General features: G+C 44.2%; 1 protein-coding gene across 1 annotated transcript; it reads left to right on the top strand.

The window, feature by feature from the left end:
• Window positions 1-519: 519 nt before the first annotated feature.
• NDUFB2 (NADH:ubiquinone oxidoreductase subunit B2) lies at window positions 520-10,996 on the top strand. Its single transcript, XM_040345723.1, has 4 exons — window positions 520-637; window positions 3,160-3,298; window positions 7,225-7,311; window positions 10,936-10,996. The coding sequence occupies exons 1-3, from the start codon at window positions 549-551 to the stop codon at window positions 7,294-7,296; spliced, it is 300 nt and encodes a 99-aa protein (XP_040201657.1). The 5' UTR covers window positions 520-548; the 3' UTR covers window positions 7,297-7,311; window positions 10,936-10,996.
• The last annotated feature ends 7,982 nt before the right edge of the window (window positions 10,997-18,978 follow it).

Genomic DNA, 18,978 nt, shown 5'->3' with positions numbered 1-18,978 from the left:
CAAATCATCCTCTATTCTTAGGAGCTTGTGGTCGTTAAAAATTACAATGCAGATGCTTGGTATTAAACGTTATATGACCCCCCCCCCCTCCCTCGTGCGATGTAGTAGAATCCTGCACATGCGCTGTGTGCATCGTGCGCTGCGTTCCTGAAAACCATGGCAACCGACCCTACCACCCAAACATTAGGGGTGTCACTTCTGTTTAAAAGCGGCTGTTATTCCGATTTCTTCACAGAAAGAAATATAGCCATCTTTAAATTCAATGTTGTTTTTGATCACATGAGTGACAGAGCAATGTTTTTTTTATTTTTTCAGACTTATTGTTGTTTTCCGTAGCATTCTAAGTCTCAAAATAAAATGATAGGTCAGTAAATGCGGTTTATTGATACCATATTGCTGGGAAATGTTGTGGCAGTAAAAGGTGTTTATAATGCGGTTGTTTTGCGCTGGAAATGACATGTGCCCCCCTCCCATGTAATAATGGATTCGCCCGCTCAGTAGTGGGCCAATCAGCGCGCTCGCACGGAAGGTGACATTGATCCGGTGTCATGGCGTCGCTGGTTCGGCTTGGAGGAGCGCTGAAGGCCGGGGGGCGCCTTTTCGGGGCTGTGGCGAGGAGACCGAATGGAGTCCGCCAGTGAGTGATGAGAGGAGGGGCTGGGAGGACTATAATTCCCAGCGAGGGCTTTGTAGGTCCTCATAGAGCTCTGTGTTGGGGGAGGTGACAGGTCCGCTTTGGTCCCTGTATAATGGAGATCTGTGTGAGTGGGGGAGGGTCAGAGCCTCTGTGCATGTTGGCAGGAAATGTTTCTGGAGTTTTTCTTTTATCTTCTGAAACTTGTTAACCAGGTTGTCTCCAGAGCAATTCTTAATTCCTTTGCTGCATACATGTAAAAATACAAGTTTTTGGCACTAAAATTACCTAAACCCCAAGAACATTATATATTTTCTGAAAGCAGAGGCCCTGTAGAATAAAAAGGTGATGGTTGCAAATTTTTGTGGCGCACGATATTTGTGTAACTGTTTATTAACGACTTCCCAGCCCGGTCTATAGCAAAATGACGGCCAGGAAGTGGTTCAGTTACTCTGACTAGGCTTCATATGACGTCAAGCAGAGCAACAAGCCAGGGTGCGCGGCGATCGGGGGTGTGGCATGTGACTCTGACACACCACATCTCAGATTGTGGTAAAGAGCCTATGATGGCGGCTCCTTGATCAGCTGTGACCAATCACAACGTGAGCCAGGAAGTGCTGGTAATTGTCTTTCCTTGGTTTGCGCTGACAGGGAGAGACAATTGACTGCTCTCCTGTCGGGGGGGGGGGGGGGTGTGCGCGCCCTGATAATCAGCACATTGATTATCAGAGTGCCCATCAGTAACGCCTGTCAGTGTCCCTCACAGATGCCCATCAGTAACGCCTGTCAGTGTCCCTCACAGATGCCCATCAGTAACGCCTGTCAGTGTCCCTCACAGATGCCCATCAGTAACGCCTGTCAGTGTCCCTCACAGATGCCCATCAGTAACGCCTGTCAGTGTCCCTCACAGATGCCCATCAGTAACGCCTGTCAGTGTCCCTCACAGATGCCCATCAGTAACGCCTGTCAGTGTCCCTCACAGATGCCCATCAGTAACGCCTGTCAGTGTCCCTCACAGATGCCCATCAGTAACGCCTGTCAGTGTCCCTCACAGATGCCCATCAGTAACGCCTGTCAGTGTCCCTCACAGATGCCCATCAGTAACGCCTGTCAGTGTCCCTCACAGATGCCCATCAGTAACGCCTGTCAGTGTCCCTCACAGATGCCCATCAGTAACGCCTGTCAGTGTCCCTCACAGATGCCCATCAGTAACGCCTGTCAGTGTCCCTCACAGATGCCCATCAGTAACGCCTGTCAGTGTCCCTCACAGATGCCCATCAGTAACGCCTGTCAGTGTCCCTCACAGATGCCCATCAGTAACGCCTGTCAGTGTCCCTCACAGATGCCCATCAGTAACGCCTGTCAGTGTCCCTCACAGATGCCCATCAGTAACGCCTGTCAGTGTCCCTCACAGATGCCCATCAGTAACGCCTGTCAGTGTCCCTCACAGATGCCCATCAGTTACGCCTGTCAGTGTCCCTCACAGATGCCCATCAGTTACGCCTGTCAGTGTCCTTTACAGATGCTTGTCAGTACCTTCTCATTGCAGCCTATCAGTGCCATCTATTGAGAGATATATATATATATTTAATTTTTTTTTTTTCAAAAATGATAACAAACATACACAGGTAACATGCACTATTAAGAAAATAAATACGCAGTTTTCTGAAAGGATCAGCAGATACGGATGTGGCACTCTGGTCTGAGTGTATGCACTTTAGCACCTCAGGATGAATGTACAGTGCGCAAGCTGACTAGCGTTTCTAGCAAGTCTATGCACATTAGCATCTCGGGTCTGTAAGGTCATTATGCCACCCACAGTAAGACCTCTTTCACACGGGTGGCAAAAACGGGTGGTTGAGCCACGGTTTAACCACCCACCTAAAGTCTACAATACAGTTGGAGGGGTCTGTTCACACGCCGTGGCAGATTTGATTTGACAGACAACGTTGCCAGTCAAACTTGATCAGTAGGATTGTGCAGCAAAAACGCTTGACTTGCATTGTGCCAATTTGACACTTTGTAAAGAAAAAGAAGAAAAAAAAAAGCCCTTCAGGAGGTGGCAGGATTGCTTAGCCACGCTGAAAAGTGATCCCCCATGGATTGCTTTTTTAGAGAATGGAGCCCTGTAAATGTAGCCTAAAGGGTGTATAGTGGATCAGAGTAATTGTACAAAAAAAATAAAAATCGCATAATCCTTGAAGCAGCAAAGGAGGAAAGAAATCGGGATGGGGAAATAAAAGGAGAATCACTATAGATGAAGCTATGTCTACTTTGGGTCAGCCTGAATATACATAAGTGTCCCATGGCATTGAGGCGTATGAACCTAAAATTGTGCGCCTGATTCTGAACATTAAATCGGGTTCCACTGGATTGTACCTGCCAGCAACATCCTGGTACATTGCAGGAGGCTTCACGTCCTTGTGCACAAATCCTAAAGTGTAAATAATATGCATGATGAATGGATTCTGACCTTCTCCAGGGAACTGGTTTATTTTGAATGTGTATTATTCTCTGTCTTGCAGAGCTGGAGGCCATGCAGAAGCTCGCTACAGACAACTGAATGAAGTGGCCAGAAAACCGATTATCCTGTCGGAGTTCCTCAGTAGCTTTATGTGGTTTTGGATCATGTGGCAATTTTGGCACAACCCACTTGAAGTTTTTGTAAGTTTTTTTTTTTTTTTTTCCCCTAAGAGTATAAATGTTTCAGCATGACAGATCATAGATGAATCCCATAGTACAAGGATGTGAAGGCGGCTTGCATTCCCCATTTGTTTTATTACTATTGTTCACTTTTCTATTTTAAGGTCAGTGTCGTCGTCGCCCCCCGATCATATTTCGGTTTTTAGTAGATTCTGAATAGTTCAACCACCAAACGGCTTCTGATATCTCTCCAGAATTCTATTGGTAGCATTTCTGGGATGGAGAACCCCAGCATAGAGAGGAGCAAAGCCAGGAACTGTGGAAGGGAGGTGGATTCGCCTTTTAGGCTAACAGTCTGTCATCACACAATTCCCGGATGAAAATCCGATCGTGTGTACGACGTAATTAAAGGGGTTGTAAAGGTACAATTTTTTTTATTTTTTTTCCCCTAAATAGCTTCCTTTACCTTAGTGCAGTCCTCCTTCACTTACCTAATTTTGCTTTTAAATGCCCTTATTTCTTCTGAGAAATTCTCACTTCCTGTTGTTCTGTCTGTAACTCCACACAGTAATGCAAGGCTTTCTCTCTGGTGTGGAGTGTCTCCCTTGGACTGCAGGAGAGTCGGGACGCTCTCTACGTTGCAGATAGAGAAAGGAGCTGTGAGTTAGTGGGCGTCCTGACTTTCCTGTAGTCCAAGGGAGGGGGCGAGCACAAGACTCCACACCAGGGAGAAAGCCTTGCATCACTGTGTGGAGTTACAGACAGAAGAACAGGAAGTGAGGATTTCTCAGAAGAAAAAAGAACATTTTAAAAGCAAAATTAGGTAAGTGAAGGAGGACTGCACTAAGGTAAAGGAAGCTATTTAGGGAGAAAAAAAATTGTACAGAGTTTACAGAGAATGGTCCGAAAAAGAGACAATATCCAGTGTGGACGTAAATGCCTTATTGATGTCAGAGGATAATTGCCAGACTGGTTTGAGATATTAGAAAGACAACAGTACCTCAAATAATCATTTATTACAACCAAGGTATGCAGAATACTAGGGTTGTCCCGATACCATTTTTTTAAGACAGAGTACAAATACAGATACTTTTTTTTTATAAGTACTCGCTGATACCGATTACCAATACATTTTTTATCTCATGTGACAGTGGCACATGTGTCGGTAGTGTTTTTTTATTTTTTTTAATCACCTCTGTTGTGGGGGCTCTGGTGAGATATCAGGGGTCTTAACAGACCCCTGACATCTCCCCTTTTGAGAAAGGGACTAGGGATACAGATTCCCCAGTCCCTTTCTCAGCAGCCTCAGCTGCGCTGAAAATGAATGGAGAGAGGACAGTGGCTCCTCTCAGTTCATAAACTGAAACATTGTAAACAGTGAATGGGCAGAGTTAGTGATGACTGACTCTGTACATTCGGAACAGTAAGGAGACGGATTTACCGGCTCCTACCGCCACTCTCCATCCTGACAGATCCAGGGGGCAGCAGCACAGAGGGGGAGAAGAGAGGAGGACACGGAGCAGCACAAAGAGGGACATGGAGGAGAAGAGAGGGAGGCATGGAGGGGGATAGCAGCAGCGTCACAGCGGCTTTGCGGTCTTGTGAAGTGCCAAGCTTCCTTCTGTGACCTGCACCATCTGGTGGTGGCCGTTGGCGTTACAAGTAAAACAGCAGTTCTAATGTGTCATTTTTCACTCCCATCTCCTTCCCTCTAATTAGAACCCAAACATTATATATATTTTTTATTCTAACACCCTAGAGAATAAAATGGCGATCGTTGCAATACTTTCTGTTGTGCAGTATTTGCGCAGCGGCCTTACAAGCGCACTTTTTTGGAGAAAAAATAAAAAAAATTTAAATAAATAAGACAACAGTAAAGTTATCCCAATTTTTTTTTTTTATATTGTGAAAGATAATGTTACGCCGAGTAAATTGATACCCAACATGTCACGCTTCAAAATTACGTCAACTCCTGGGATGCCGACAAACTTTTACCCCTTAAAATCTCCATAGGCGATGTTTAAAAAAATTCTACAGGTTGCATGTTTTGAGTTACAGAGGAGGTCTAGAGCTAGAATTATTGCTCTAATGATCGCGGCGATACTTCACATGTGTGGTTTGAATACCGTTTACATATGCTGGCGCTGCTCACGTATGTGTTCGCTTCTGTGCGCAAGCTCGTCAGGACGGGGCGCGTTTTCTGGCTCCTAACTTTTTTTAGCCGGCTCCTAGATTCCAAGCAAATTTGTCAAACCCTGGGCTACAGAAGCAGAAAACTACACCGGGTGCCATTCCTCTCAGCTAAGAACAGGAAACCGAGGCTACAATTCGCACAGGATCACCAAAACTAGACAATAGAAGATTGGAAAAACATTGCCTGGTCTGATGAGTCTCACTTTCAGCTGCACCATTCAGATAGTAGGGTCAGAATTTGGCGTAAACAACATGAAAGCATGGATCCATCCTGCCTTGTATCAAAGGTTCAGGCTGGTGGTGGTGTAAAGACCATGTCCCTTCCTTTATGACTACAGTGTACCCATCTTCTGATGGCTCCTTCCAGCAGCATAATGTACCATGTCACAAAGCTGAAATTATCTCACCACTGGTTTCTTGACATGACAATGAGATAGCCAGCTCTCAATCCAATAGAGCCCTTTTTGGGATTTGATGGAACAGGAGATTTGCATCATGAATGTGCAGCCGACAAATCTGCAGCAACTGTGTGATGCTACCATGTCAATATGGACCAAAATCTCTGAGAAATGTTTCCAACACCTTGTTGAAGTTGGCAAGAGAAGTTTGGGGTGTTTTGTTTTTTGGAGAATTCATATGTACCTAGGTGGATGCAGCATTAGTCTGATGGTGCAGTTGTCCCCCGCCGGCTCTAAGACTAAGAACCAAGCATTTAGATGCTGCTGATCACTAATTTCTCAGTAAGTATTCTGTGAGAAGAGAGCTGGTCACTGTCGGTCACTGCTGTCTGCTTTGTATCAGCTGAAGACGAGTCGCAGGATTGCAGAACGAACGACACAACTGTGGTCCACAGGAGATGTAGAGCCAAACGAGCTTTGGCTGTACTCCTTTAAGTGCTGTACTATATTACTATATATCATGTTTTACATGGAGGGTTTAAAAACGCTTTAAAGCTGAACTTAACTTTGCGATTAGAGTTTAGGCCTATGCACCCCTGCTGGTGATGGAAGGTGTTCTGTCAGATATGGTGACCTGTCAGAATTGCTAAGGTTATATCGCGGACATCTTGTTGCACCCACCAGAGTTTTGCATTACACAGTTATTTTTAACAGTAAACAGAGCTTATAAGGTGACATGGAGTATTTAGAAATCCGGACTGTTTAGATGTTGATCTCGCCGGTTTGCTAATGTGATAGAACACTGCTGCTTTTGTAATTAAACATGTAAACAGTCTGAGGAATTTCTAAATTACTATATTTCGCCATATATGCTCAGTTTTCTGTTAAAAATTACTGTAAAATGCAAAACTCCAGTGGATGTTCGCTTGCTCGCATCTCTGTGTATCGTTACTGTCGAGGAGTGCGGGGTGTAGCAAGATGGCGGTGACGAAACATCACTTCCGTTACCAATTCTGACGGGTCGCCTAATCTGACAGAACACAGGCAGCCAACTAAAGAGATACAAGATGGCAACACGGGACACGGTCACCTGAAGAGAAGGACAACCCTGGATCCACAGGGCAGGTGAGTGCAGTTTTAGGAGAATTCAGCATAACTGGTAAGGGGAGATGGTGGGGTTCTTATTTAAGGACTGGGAGGCTGTAATATTGTATGATTTAAATTTTTGGGTTTAGATTTGCCTATATGAAAGAATTCTGTAGTATGACTGACTGAATTCAAGGAGAAGCCTCATCAGGTCAGTGCTTTGAATAGCCTGTGATTTGCTGCTTGCTTTAGTAATATATTTTGTTTTAGGGCCACTTTCCTTATCCTGACGCTTCTCAGTGGACAGATGAAGAGCTGGGCATTCCTCCAGAAGATGAGTAGAGCTCTAAATTCACAGTAGGTGTATCTTGCTGCTTTTTATTATTATTGGGACGCTAAATGCTGCTATGATATAGATGCCTGTATGTCTGGACTGTGTGGGGCCCATTTGTTCATCATCAACCCTCTGGGCTGCTATAATAAAACCTTGCAAATAATGTGAAGTGTGATTTCCAATAACCACACAGGAAATGGGAAGGCTTGCTCATTACAGTGAGAGAAGACTGTAGACACAGGCTGCAGTGAGATGACCTCTACCACTGTAGGCCTGGTGGTATTACTTACCCTAAACCCGGCTCAGCTGGCTGCAGCGCTCTCCTCCTCTCCCTAAAGCCCTGGTGTGTAGGTGGTCCCTTTGCACTTTTGCATGTACAGTAAAACCTTGGTTTGAGAGCGTTTTTGCAAGACAAGCAACATTTTTTTAGCATCATGTCACAACTGAGTATAAAAAAAAGAAGAGGAACCTCTAAGTGTAGCAATATGGTTACATTTAATAAAGGTACAACTTTTAGCAACTTATTGCTACAAGTGCTTTGGATTACAAGCATGTTTCTGGAATGAATTCTGCTCGCAAACCAAGGTTTTACTGTAATGCAAGGTTAATGTTCCTACATTGCATGTGGAGGAAGGAATGTGACTGTTTCCCTTTAGGGGGGAGCCTTTGAGGGACTGATTACACCCCTGGAAGGGCCATGTTGGACCAAGGAACAAGATATTCTACTTTTTATGCTTCCCTAAAGTTGGCAAGCATCTTACCCTTGCAGTACGGGCCCCCGCTACAAGGGTATTTTTTGTAAATGGTGTTTTTTTATTTATTTATTTTTTTAGACCTTGAGTAGGGTTTTTAGATCTATCTATCTCATGTTTTCTGCATGCAGTATATGCTACGTTCAAAGCATACTTCCAATGATGGCGGTCACATGCAGCATGATGGCAAAGGCAGATTTAAACAGAGTCTAATTTGGCGATGTCCCCCACTGATGGGAGGGTTTTAGTTCTGCTTTAAATCTACTAAATATACGCCAGGTGCATCCAAAACAAAAGGTGCACAAAGTTATTTTTTTTTATTTTTTTTTTTATTTTTTTACAGTTCATTTTCTATAGAAACCAGACACAGCCTGAGTATGAAAGCTTGTTCCCTGTTGGCATGCTGCAGAGAAGGACTTCTGGTCTCTGCAGAGATCAGATCCACCCCTGTGGAGTCAGAGCTTTTCTGATTGGAGAGCTCTAGCTGTTACTCAGCATAGGACATGTCTGACCTCCGCAGAGCACTGATTAAACACAGAGTAAAGCGTCGTACACACAATCAGATTTTCATCAGGGAATTGTGTGATGACAGACTGTTGGCCTAAAATCCGACCATTAGTACACTTCATGAGACAATTGTTGTCCAACTTTCCACCAACAAATGTTGGATGGCAGGCTAGTAAACTTTCCGCGGACAAAGGTCTGTTGTCAGATTTTCGTATCGTGTGTAAGTGTACACAAGTCCAAAGTACAAACAAGCATGCTCGGAATCAATGCTCCCTAAACACGACATTAGCAGAAGGTGCTCAAAGGGTGGCAATCAAGAGCTGAAATTCCACGTAGTACGTCACTACGTTCGTGTTTGGCCGACAATTGTATGCAAGACAAGTTCCTGGCACACGCCCTTCGGACAAAAGTCTGACACTTTGTCTGCCGAAAATCCGATTTGTGTGTATGAGGCTTAAGGCTTTCTCAGCAGATTGCTGACAGGGAGCCAGCTTCTTTGCTCAGGTTGTGGCTGCTTTATTTAGAAAATAATATGTATGACTTTGCACACCATTTTGTTTTAATGCACCTGGTATATTTAGCTGATTTAAACTGAAAGTTCAGTTGGTCTTTAGCCTACGTTCACATGCATGCCAAATCGTCAGCTATTGCCGGTAATGGCACCGGCCAAATCAGCGCGACGTTGACTTTGCGGATTTTTAACGATTCCCAAAAGTAGTTTTTGTACTAATTTTGTTGACTTTGGGGTGCAATGTCAATAGACACCGGAGTGACATGCGGTTATTAAATCGTGCGAGTTCAGCTGATTTCAATCCTGTTGTCCGTGTGAACCTAGGCTTAAAGTGGAGTTCTGCCAAAAAATAAATACATTTAAAGTCGGCAGCTACAAAAACTGTATCTTCTGTCTTTTTAATAATCGGACACTCACCTGTCCCACAGTCCAGCGATGCGGGTGTACAAAGCCCCGCTCCTCCCGAAAAGTGCCGGCATTCTTACTGTGGGCGTCCGGCTGTGGCTTCACAGCCGGGCACGCACTGTGCATGCGTGAGCCGCGCTGTGAATGACCGGTCAGTTTTCTGGGACCTGTGACGTGTCCCAGAAGATTGCAGGGTGGGAGGGGGCAGAGGTGAACTCCTTTCTGGCGCTGCGGAGCCCCGGGAAGAAGTGGGAGCTGGATGCCTCTAAAAGGCATTACCTACACCTAAAGCAGAAGTTCAATTTTTTTGGGTGGAACGTCGCTTTATGGACTTTTATTTGGTAAACCCTTTTAATGAAAACAGTTTTTTAAAGGCTGACACTTTGTTTTAATTTATAATTGTAATAGTTGGCTACAATTAGTGTTAAAAAATACAGTTTTAAACAGAGGAACACAGCCTGTATGCCTCTCTGTGGCATTTTTTTTATTTTGTGTATCACCAGCAAAGGACATTGTGTGGAGGAATGATCATATACAGTTTGCTGCTATGATACACTGTAAACAGGTAGGCATTTTATTGCAGACAAGACATGCGATGTGTTTCTGCAATAAAAAATACCTACCTGCCTGTTCACAGCGGTCACTGGACTGCGCTGCTCATCTTATAGCAGCTGGGCTGATCCTGTACGCCAGAATGACTGACTAGTTCCTGCACATGTGCAGGAGTGACATCATCCCACACCAGCCAATGAAGATGGCTGAAACCCAGAACACAGGAGAAGATGTCGATCAGGGATCGTTGGGAAGACGAGTATCCTCCTTTTTAAGACAACTAAAGCCCCGTACACGATTGGAATTTCCGATGGAAAAAGACTGGACTTTTTCCATCGGAAATTCCGACCGTGTATGCACAGCAGAGTTTTTCCATCAGATATTCTGAGGAATTCCGTCGAGTTTAGATAGGAATTCCAAGGTAAGTTTGGCCGGGGCAAAAGCCCGATCGTGTGTACGGGGCATAACATTTTCAGAAGAAGGTTGATGTATTTCAGTCAGAACAGGTTCACTTCATGAGTTTATTTTAAGCTGAACTCCAGGCAAACATATTAGGTCTGTTTTAGCTGCCAAATTATTTGTATATTTGTCCATCCTGTTGTGAAATGTAACCAGCTCTGGCAGGGCAGAAGATCTAATAAAAAAAAAAAAAAAAATGTTGTTGTGCCACTGTACAGTAACACTTTTATAGGTCTTGCCCTTCCTCTAGTAAAATAAAAGGAGGAGCTGCAGACTGATGACCTGATCTCGCTTTCTATCAGCATATTCCTTTAGGCCAATGCATTATAGACCAATATTTTAGTTATGTATGTAAGCCAATGGAATGTGGATGCTATTGCAATATTTACATGCCTTTTGTGTGAACATGCATTTTTATTTATTTTTTATTCAAAATTTTAAAAACTTTTTTTTTTTTTTAGGTGGAACCCCTCTGATGTGTTTGTCACAATACCTACTGTAAATAAATATATTAAGACTTCCTGTGTTTCCTTTCCTTTTTGTTTTTAAATGTCATTAATTTTGCATTTTATTCCCTGTATTGTGCAGATGTATGCAAAAGTTGGGGGACCCCCAATCAAAAATGTTTGTGTGTGTAAAAAGATGGCTCAGGTTAGAATGTTTTATTACTCTATTTCCCCATCATGGTTGGTGACAAGAACTCAGAATTTTACAATCATTTTGCAAGGATAAGACCAAAAATTGTATTTTTACGGTTAAAACCATAAATGTTTTGGAGATGGTTCACAAGGCCTAAAAAAAAAAAATGAGCATGCCATCCTTACTGTGAATTTCTGTTCTAGGGGTGTACAGGGAATTTAGTGAAAGTTAATAAAATTATTGTAAAATTTGTATTCATCAGCCTGGATGCTGTGCATGGCAAATGCTTGGACTGTCCAACAGGACAAAGAGCCAAAACATAAGGCCGAGCCAACCCTTCCGTGGCTGCTGCAGAAAAGAAGTGAAGGTTCTGGAATAGCCATTACAACCTCCTGGCCTGAATATTATTCAGCCACTTTGAATGCTCCTAAAAGCATGTGTGTGCATAGACACAGGTTAACATGAAGGGGTGTTTAGAGGCAGGAAAAAGAAAAGGCCAGAAACAGCTGTAAAATGTCCAGTGTGCATGAGGCTTTACTACATGGACTTAAAGTGGAAGTTTAGTCAAATACTAACTAAACCTACTCCTACCCCTAAGCCTATTCTAACTACCCTGTAAAGCAGTGGTTCTCAACCCTGTCCTCCAGTACCCCCAACAGGCCATGTTTTGGGAATTTCTCTTATGCCGCGTACAGACGGTCGTTTTTTGTGATGGAAAAAAACGACGTTTTTGAAAACGTCATTTAAAATGACCGTGTGTGGGGAAAACGTTGTTTTATGTCTTCTGAAAAACGTAAAAAAAAAATCGTACATGCTCGAATTTTTTGTGTCGTTTTTCAAAACGTCGTTTTTTGTGTCAATTAAAATGATAGTGTGTGTGTGTGTGTGTGTGTGTGTGTGTGTGGGGGCAAAACAACGTTTTTAAACCCGCGCATGCTCAGAAGCAAGTTATGAAGCGAGCTTCAATGGAACAGAGTGCCGTCGTACGTGCTGAATGTAACCGCGCTTTGCTAGAGCATTTTGAAAAACGATGGTGTGTAGGCAACGTTGTTTTTGAAAATGAAGTTTCAAAAACTTTGTTTTATTTCATGATTTAAAACGTCGTTTTTTTTTTTTTTCATCACAAAAAACGACCGTCTGTACGTGGCATTAGATAAAATAGCTGCCCAAAATACCAAGCCATTGACTGATTTAAAGCACCTGTGCAAGAGAGATTGCAGACAATGGCTGCAAAGCCTGGTCATTGACATCACCTATAGGTTTACTATGGGGCATTCATTGTTGGTTGTCCCTCCTCTACGCTGAAGCTGCTGCTGGGACATGATCATGTGACTGGCCTGGAACAGCTTCAGAAAAGGTAAGTATACATATCTTTCCTTTTACAGGGTAGATAGAATAAGCTTAGAATGGGGATGGGAGTAGATTTAGTATTAGGCTAAGTTTATGATGTCACATCCATATTTACGGTGTACACCCTCAAACCACCTTCTCCCCACGATAGTGGGCAAGGTTTCTTCTCCTTGGCAGCCACATTTCAAATTGACAGGGTTTTGCCCACACAGCTGCATCATTCAATCACAGGGATCTATCAATTATCAAAGAATCCCACTCATCACCGCTGCAGACAGAATTGTAGTTCCCAATGGACTACGAGTGTGGCAATCTGGGGGACTTGTAGTCCACTTTTTTATTATTATTTTTTTTAAACAAGCTTTTATTGCCATATGCATAAAGGTAGTACAATTCACCAATGTACAAAAACATAGTTGAATATATGGCAGGAAAAGGAGAAATATTCCATGTGTACATTCACAAATTAGCTTATCTATATACAACATGTTTCTTTTGTTATCCCAACCCATAAAGGAGAGGCAGAAATATGTCTAACCGCCTAAAACAAAAAGGACAAAGGAAAGAAATGTCCTTCCCTTCAAACTTATTAGAGTGCACAACTGACCAATTCCTCACATCATATGTTATACAAGTTTAACTATGCCATAATGTTGCACCTTTGCAGAATAAAATTGTAAAACAACAAACTAGTACCTGTAGAAATTAAAGAACCCTAAGACTATTTGACCTGTCATCACTTTTTATGGGCAATCCGCCACTGTGTCCGTAGAATCCACTCATCTTGCCCAAAGTGTTGTAAATATTTTAAGACACAAGGTAGGAAGGGACAGAGGAGTTGTGTACAGCAAATTGATAAGAAGGAAAACGAGAAGGATTGAAAAAAGGAAAGAGGCACAGTGAAGAAGCTGATTTGCATTCTGAAGTGTTGAATGCTGTTGAGTGGAAATTTAGAAAACTTAAAAGAGTGCGTGGCAACCGAGGTAAGACAGGAGGTGACTGGCCAGGTAACCGATAGCTCGGGTGCCTGTCTGCGTTGAGCACAAACCTGTGGGCCAAAGCCCCAGGGGGTGTACTGGGGTGAGAAGCTGTGGCTTAAGTGTGAATGTTGCTGTCAGGGATCGGTGTGACCAGAAATGTGTGGACTGCCACAGAGAATACCAAGCACAGGTATAGTGTAAAATAATATAATTTATTAAAAGATAAGTGAATAACACAAAGTAAACACACCTCCAATATAGCAAACAATGTAACACAAACCAGAAAACCAAACAAACAGAACACACAAACTACTGCCGAAATCAAATTTATACAGAAAATGGGATAGAGCCAGGGTCATACACTGGAGATCTAGCAGAGGGAGCTGGGAACAAGACGACAGGATGCAGCGGCACATCAGACTGTGCACCATACAGAGGCACAATAGGCTAAGCAGTGGGCAGCGGCACATCAGGCTGGGCAGCAGGCAGAGGCACATCAGGCTGGGCAGCGGGCAAAGGACCATCTGGCTGGGCAACAGGCAAAGGATGAATAAAAAAAAATATTTGCGCTAGGTGAATAATCGGTGAAAAAATGTATGTGTCTTATGAAGGATTCTGCTGCTAAACACTATAACCTAGATACAATGCAAAAATAGAATGTGGATAAAATAAGTGTAGCGCTGAAATTAAATCACATGTTGCCAAATGATTCAGAAATAAACAAATGTGTATGAAAAAAGTATACAAAAAAACTTTCATAGGTGTCCAATAAAGTGATAAAGTTCATAAAGGAAAAAATCACGTGGGAGAGGAAGGGAACAGTGTATTCCTGTATTTCTTCAGTGTTGTGATCCAGTCTATGAAGAGACCCACTACCAATAGAAGAAAAGGAGGCTTACCGACTAGCATGTGACCGTCCTTCTCAGGGGGGTCAAAACAGGCTCAGCAGAGGTACAGGTGATCCTCAATGGCTTCTTGTGGCAAACCTCCAGGAGTGATCCTTAACAATTCCCACTGCAGCGGTTGTCAGCCAAGTAAACCAGATATTGGTAATCCAGTGTTGGGAAATGGTGAAGCCCTCTCCTCCATGTGTTTGCCCATTGCCCAGGCAAAGGACCATCAGCCTGGGCAATGGGCAAATGACCGTTAGGCTGGACAGCGGGTAGAGGCAAATCAGGCTGGGCAGTGGGCACCAGATCAGCAGGCTGGGCAACAGGCACTAGATCAACAGGCACCAGATCAGCAGGTACCAAATTTGCAGACTGTGCAGCAGGCACCGGATCGGCAGGCTGGGCAGCAAGCACTAGATCAACAGGCTTGGCGTCGGGAGCTGGATCGGCATGCACCAGATCAGCAGGCTGGGCAGCAGGCACCGGATCAGCAGGAACTGGATCAGCAGGAACTGGATCAGCAGGCACCGGATCAGCAGGCACTGAATCGGCAGCTGGGCAGCATGTTCAAGGCTTAACCCCATTGGCAACCGTGGAGGTTGACTGGAGCAGATTGGTTGGTGTGGAGGCAGACTGGAGCAGATCAGCTGGCGTGGAAGCAGAGCTATGACTAAGCATTAGTTGTTAATGCGAAACGCGTCAGCTGTCTATCCCACTGTATGCTGTTGTGTGCTGTGCATTTTTTCCTTTTTACAATAAAGAGCACGTCTTTTTTCAACAAGACTTTTTGGAGTGCGGCTGTCCATCCATTCTCCCACTGGCGTGGAAGCAGACTTGAGAAAATGGGTTGGTGTGAAAGTAGACTAGAGCAGATCAGCTGCCGTGAAAGCAGATTGGAGCAGATCGGCTAGCGTGGAAACAGGATTGGATAGTGGCAGGATTGTGCGGGTTGGGAAAAAATGTCAGTTTTCAGTGGGCAGAGGCACATAAGGCTGGGCAGTGGGCAGAGGCACATCAAGAGAGATACTTGAGCAGACAGGTGTCTAGCAGCAGTAATGTGTTGTTGCAAGCTGACTGAGGCTGAGTGCAATATATCTGACCATGCCTGTAGTAATGATTGAACAAAATTCCGTTTACACAAGAGACTGCACTGCATTAATGCACTTGACTAACACCTTTTGGGAACATGCTGAATAGTGCTCAAAGAAATAAGCCGAGTTATCCTCCAATAGCCATACCAGTGATTCTACCTGAGCCATACTAAAGGGGGAAGAAAAGTCATCACTGCCTTTCTTTAGGAGAACTTTAGGAGTACTGGACAAAGCAAACCCGGACAAACTTCGTAATGTTACCAAACAACATACGATCCTGATCGAAAAAACAAAAAACTGTGCTAATAGTAGGGGTTAAATTACACTAAAAACACTATAGGCAGCAGCTGGCGTGCGATACACAAATAACAAACAAAAAAACAAAGCCGAGCCACAGACACTAAAACAATATGCAGTATTAATCTTTAGAGGGTATGGTGTAATGAAGTCCATATACATGTATCTTTCAGTATCTTTATCTCAGATAAATAACCAGTCTATTGGAAATTATGGCATACACAGTTAGGTGATCAGCATAGGTCTCCTATTGAATAGATCTCTGCAAATGAAGTCCTAAGATTCCACACCACCAGAGTGACAGGTAAAACAGTTATAAGTGAGCCCTTCACCGGAATAAGAGGCTGCTTACCAGAGGGCAAGCAAATTGTGCATTCGGCTATAGCCCAGCCGCGGCCTTTGATTCACAGGAACCCAGAGGAGGAAAGAGATAACAGCAGGCAATCGATGGTAAGAAACTCAAGTTCATCCGGTAAGGACATAGAAAAGAAGGTGCACCATAGCGTGACTCCGTTTAAATATGTAGCATTTATTAAAACATGAGATATACTCACAAGCATGGAAATAAAAACAGCGTTTAAACAAACAAATGCCGGCCGGCATACAAGGAGCCCTCCTCCTTTGCGTGGTGACATCACTGTGTGGCCTCCCAGTGACGTCACCACGCAAAGGAGGAGGGCTCCTTGTATGCCGGCCGGCATTTGTTTGTTTAAACGCTGTTTTTATCTCCATGCTTGTGAGTATATCTCATGTTTTAATAAATGCTACATATTTAAACGGAGTCACGCTATGGTGCACCTTCTTTTCTATGTCCCTACCGGATGAACTGGAGTTTGTTATCATCGAGTGCCTGCTGTTATCTCTTTCCTCCCCTGGGTTCCTGTGAATCAAAGGCCGCGGCTGGGCTATAGCCGAATGCACAATTTGCTTGCCCTCTGGTAAGCGGCCTCTTATTCCGGTGAAGGGCTCCCTTATAACTGTTTTACCTGTCACTCTGGTGGTGTGGAATCTTAGGACTTCATCTGATCACCTAACTGTTTATGCCATACTTTCCAATAGACTGGTTATTTTTCTGAGAGTGGTCCATGCTGAAAGATACATGTATATGGACTTCATTACACCATACCCTCTAAAGATTAATACTGCATATTGTTTTAGTGTCTGTGGCGCGGCTTTGTTTTTTTGTTTATACTGTCCTGAACAACTAGGAAATGAGCCAGACAAATACATTCTGACAGCTTATGTCTGGCACACTCCTTCAATATCTGGCGGTAGTATTCATTTTCCTCTGTCACCAGTAAAGAAAAGTATATAACCTCCTCAGGATGCCTCTTGCCACAAACAGCAGAGCCAAGATGGCTTCCCTGTGCAGCCACTTCTGGGACCGGTGTGACCAGAAATGTGTGGACTGCCACAGAGAATACCAAGCACATGTAAAGTGTAAAATAATATAATTTATTAAAAGATAAGTGAATAACACAAAGTAAACACACCTCCAATATAGCAATCAGTGTAACACAAACCAGAAAACCAAACAAACAGTAAACATACAACTGCCTAAATCAACAGATCTTAATCGTAACAGAGCCAGGGTCAAACACAGAGATCAAGCAGAGGGAGCTGGGAACAAGACAGGACAGGGAGAGGGTACCAAGAGATGGAAGCAGGTAGGAAGAGAACAGGCTGCAGGGTCGGGATTAAGGTCCAGGAACAGTAACAAAATGAAGGATTCAGGAACACTGGAACACAGGTCGGGGCACATTGAGAGAATACCAAGGCAGCGAGGAATAGCATGCACAAGGTTTAAATACACTTCCTATGCGCATGCGAGCGGGATTCAAGATGGTCACTTAGTCTTAGAGCCACGCACCTGGCCAGCCACATAAAGCTCTGCATGGGGCCCTGGAGCCTCCTAACCCCCCTGTCTCAGGTTGCCACATCTCTCCAGGGGCCGCTGCACCTGCGTATGGCCGAGAAAGGCAATCATCGGGCTAGCTCCTGCCCTCAGCTGACGATGACCTGTGCCTCAGCTAAATCAGCCAAGATGGCGTCCGCTCCTTCACAGGGGGGACACATGGAGCCAGCTCTTCTGGATCGGTCGCATGTGCAGCCTCGCAGGCTTCTCCTCTGGACCCGCTGTCTACAGCATCCACTGCAGTACAGGTCAGTTCCTCTCCTGCCTCCACAGAGTCCCTGCTAGAGCAGACTCTGGATGATATGCTGCTAGCACAGGCACTGCATAGCTGCATCAGAACCCTGTCCTGGCTCCCCTGGTTGATCTGGCCCAACAGACACCTTTTACACAATTCTCAGCACTGTTGGATCAAGGTCTGGCCAGAACAGTGCAGCAGATCGCCACCACCATTGAGACTGTTGCCCGTATCAATCAGAATATCACGTGCATGGAGAGCCTCCGACAACAATTAGAGCAATCCCTGGCAAAAATTGACGATCTGGAAAATAGATCTCGGAGATATATTTTCTGCATACCGGGTCTCCCTGAATCTGTTAAAGGTGGATGCTGCAGTGCATACCTTTGTCCAGGGCCTTCTTCCTGACCTGCCTCCTCATCGCCTGGATAGGGCTCATTGGGACTTACAACCCCCGCACCCTTAGGGTCCGCCACGGGACATAATAGTCAAGCCTCAATACTATGCAACAAAGGAATTAGTGATGCAGAAATCTAGAGGGGCCTTTGCTTTGTCTCTCCTGGGTCATGACATCCAAGTGTTTGGGGACATTTCTCCTTTTACAACCAAGAAGCATAGGTCTCTGAAACCCTTTTCTGGCGGCTCTCATGCCCAAGGCAATCAAATACAGATGGGCAGTCCAAATTCCGCTTGTCCTTCACCTAAGTTAACAGACAGCATTAATTTTCTTCATTTGCAGAAGGAGAAGCTCTTCTGCTATGGCTAGGCATTGTTTCTCATGATGGTTTGGATTTGGGACTCCCCTCTTCTACTGGACTGGATCGCCCTGGGAGCTTGACTCGTCCGCTCTTCCCATTATGGCACCAAGCATCTTCTGGTCGCCGTGGAACATCCAAGCCTCCCTGAAGCCTTTGTTGACCCATGTTGTTAAGCTTCTTTCTATTCCTTGGACAGCCGGGAACTTTGAAACCTTTCTGGTTTACCCCTTGGAATTTACATTGAACTTCCATGTGCCTTTTAGTCTTAGTTCTTTATGTTTGTTCAGGATTATTTGCTTGTATGCACCACTTTAAGTTGGTGCTACCACAGTTTTATTATTGTTATATA

This window comes from Rana temporaria, chromosome 3 (genome assembly GCF_905171775.1).
Source record: "Rana temporaria chromosome 3, aRanTem1.1, whole genome shotgun sequence".
NCBI classification, from domain to species: domain Eukaryota; kingdom Metazoa; phylum Chordata; class Amphibia; order Anura; family Ranidae; genus Rana; species Rana temporaria.
Note: the sequence above shows the minus strand (reverse complement) of the source record. Positions and strands in the feature narration are given on the sequence as shown.

What these genes read in the sequence shown, in the direction of transcription:
- NDUFB2 (XM_040345723.1), top strand. Translation starts at nt 549, where the DNA reads ATGGCGTCGCTGGTTCGGCTTGGAGGAGCGCTGAAGGCCGGGGGGCGC. An exon ending in AGACCGAATGGAGTCCGCCA is followed by an intron (nt 638 to 3,159) that starts GTGAGTGATGAG and finishes TCTGTCTTGCAG; the next exon opens with AGCTGGAGGCCATGCAGAAG. An exon ending in ACAACCCACTTGAAGTTTTT is followed by an intron (nt 3,299 to 7,224) that starts GTAAGTTTTTTT and finishes ATTTTGTTTTAG; the next exon opens with GGCCACTTTCCTTATCCTGA.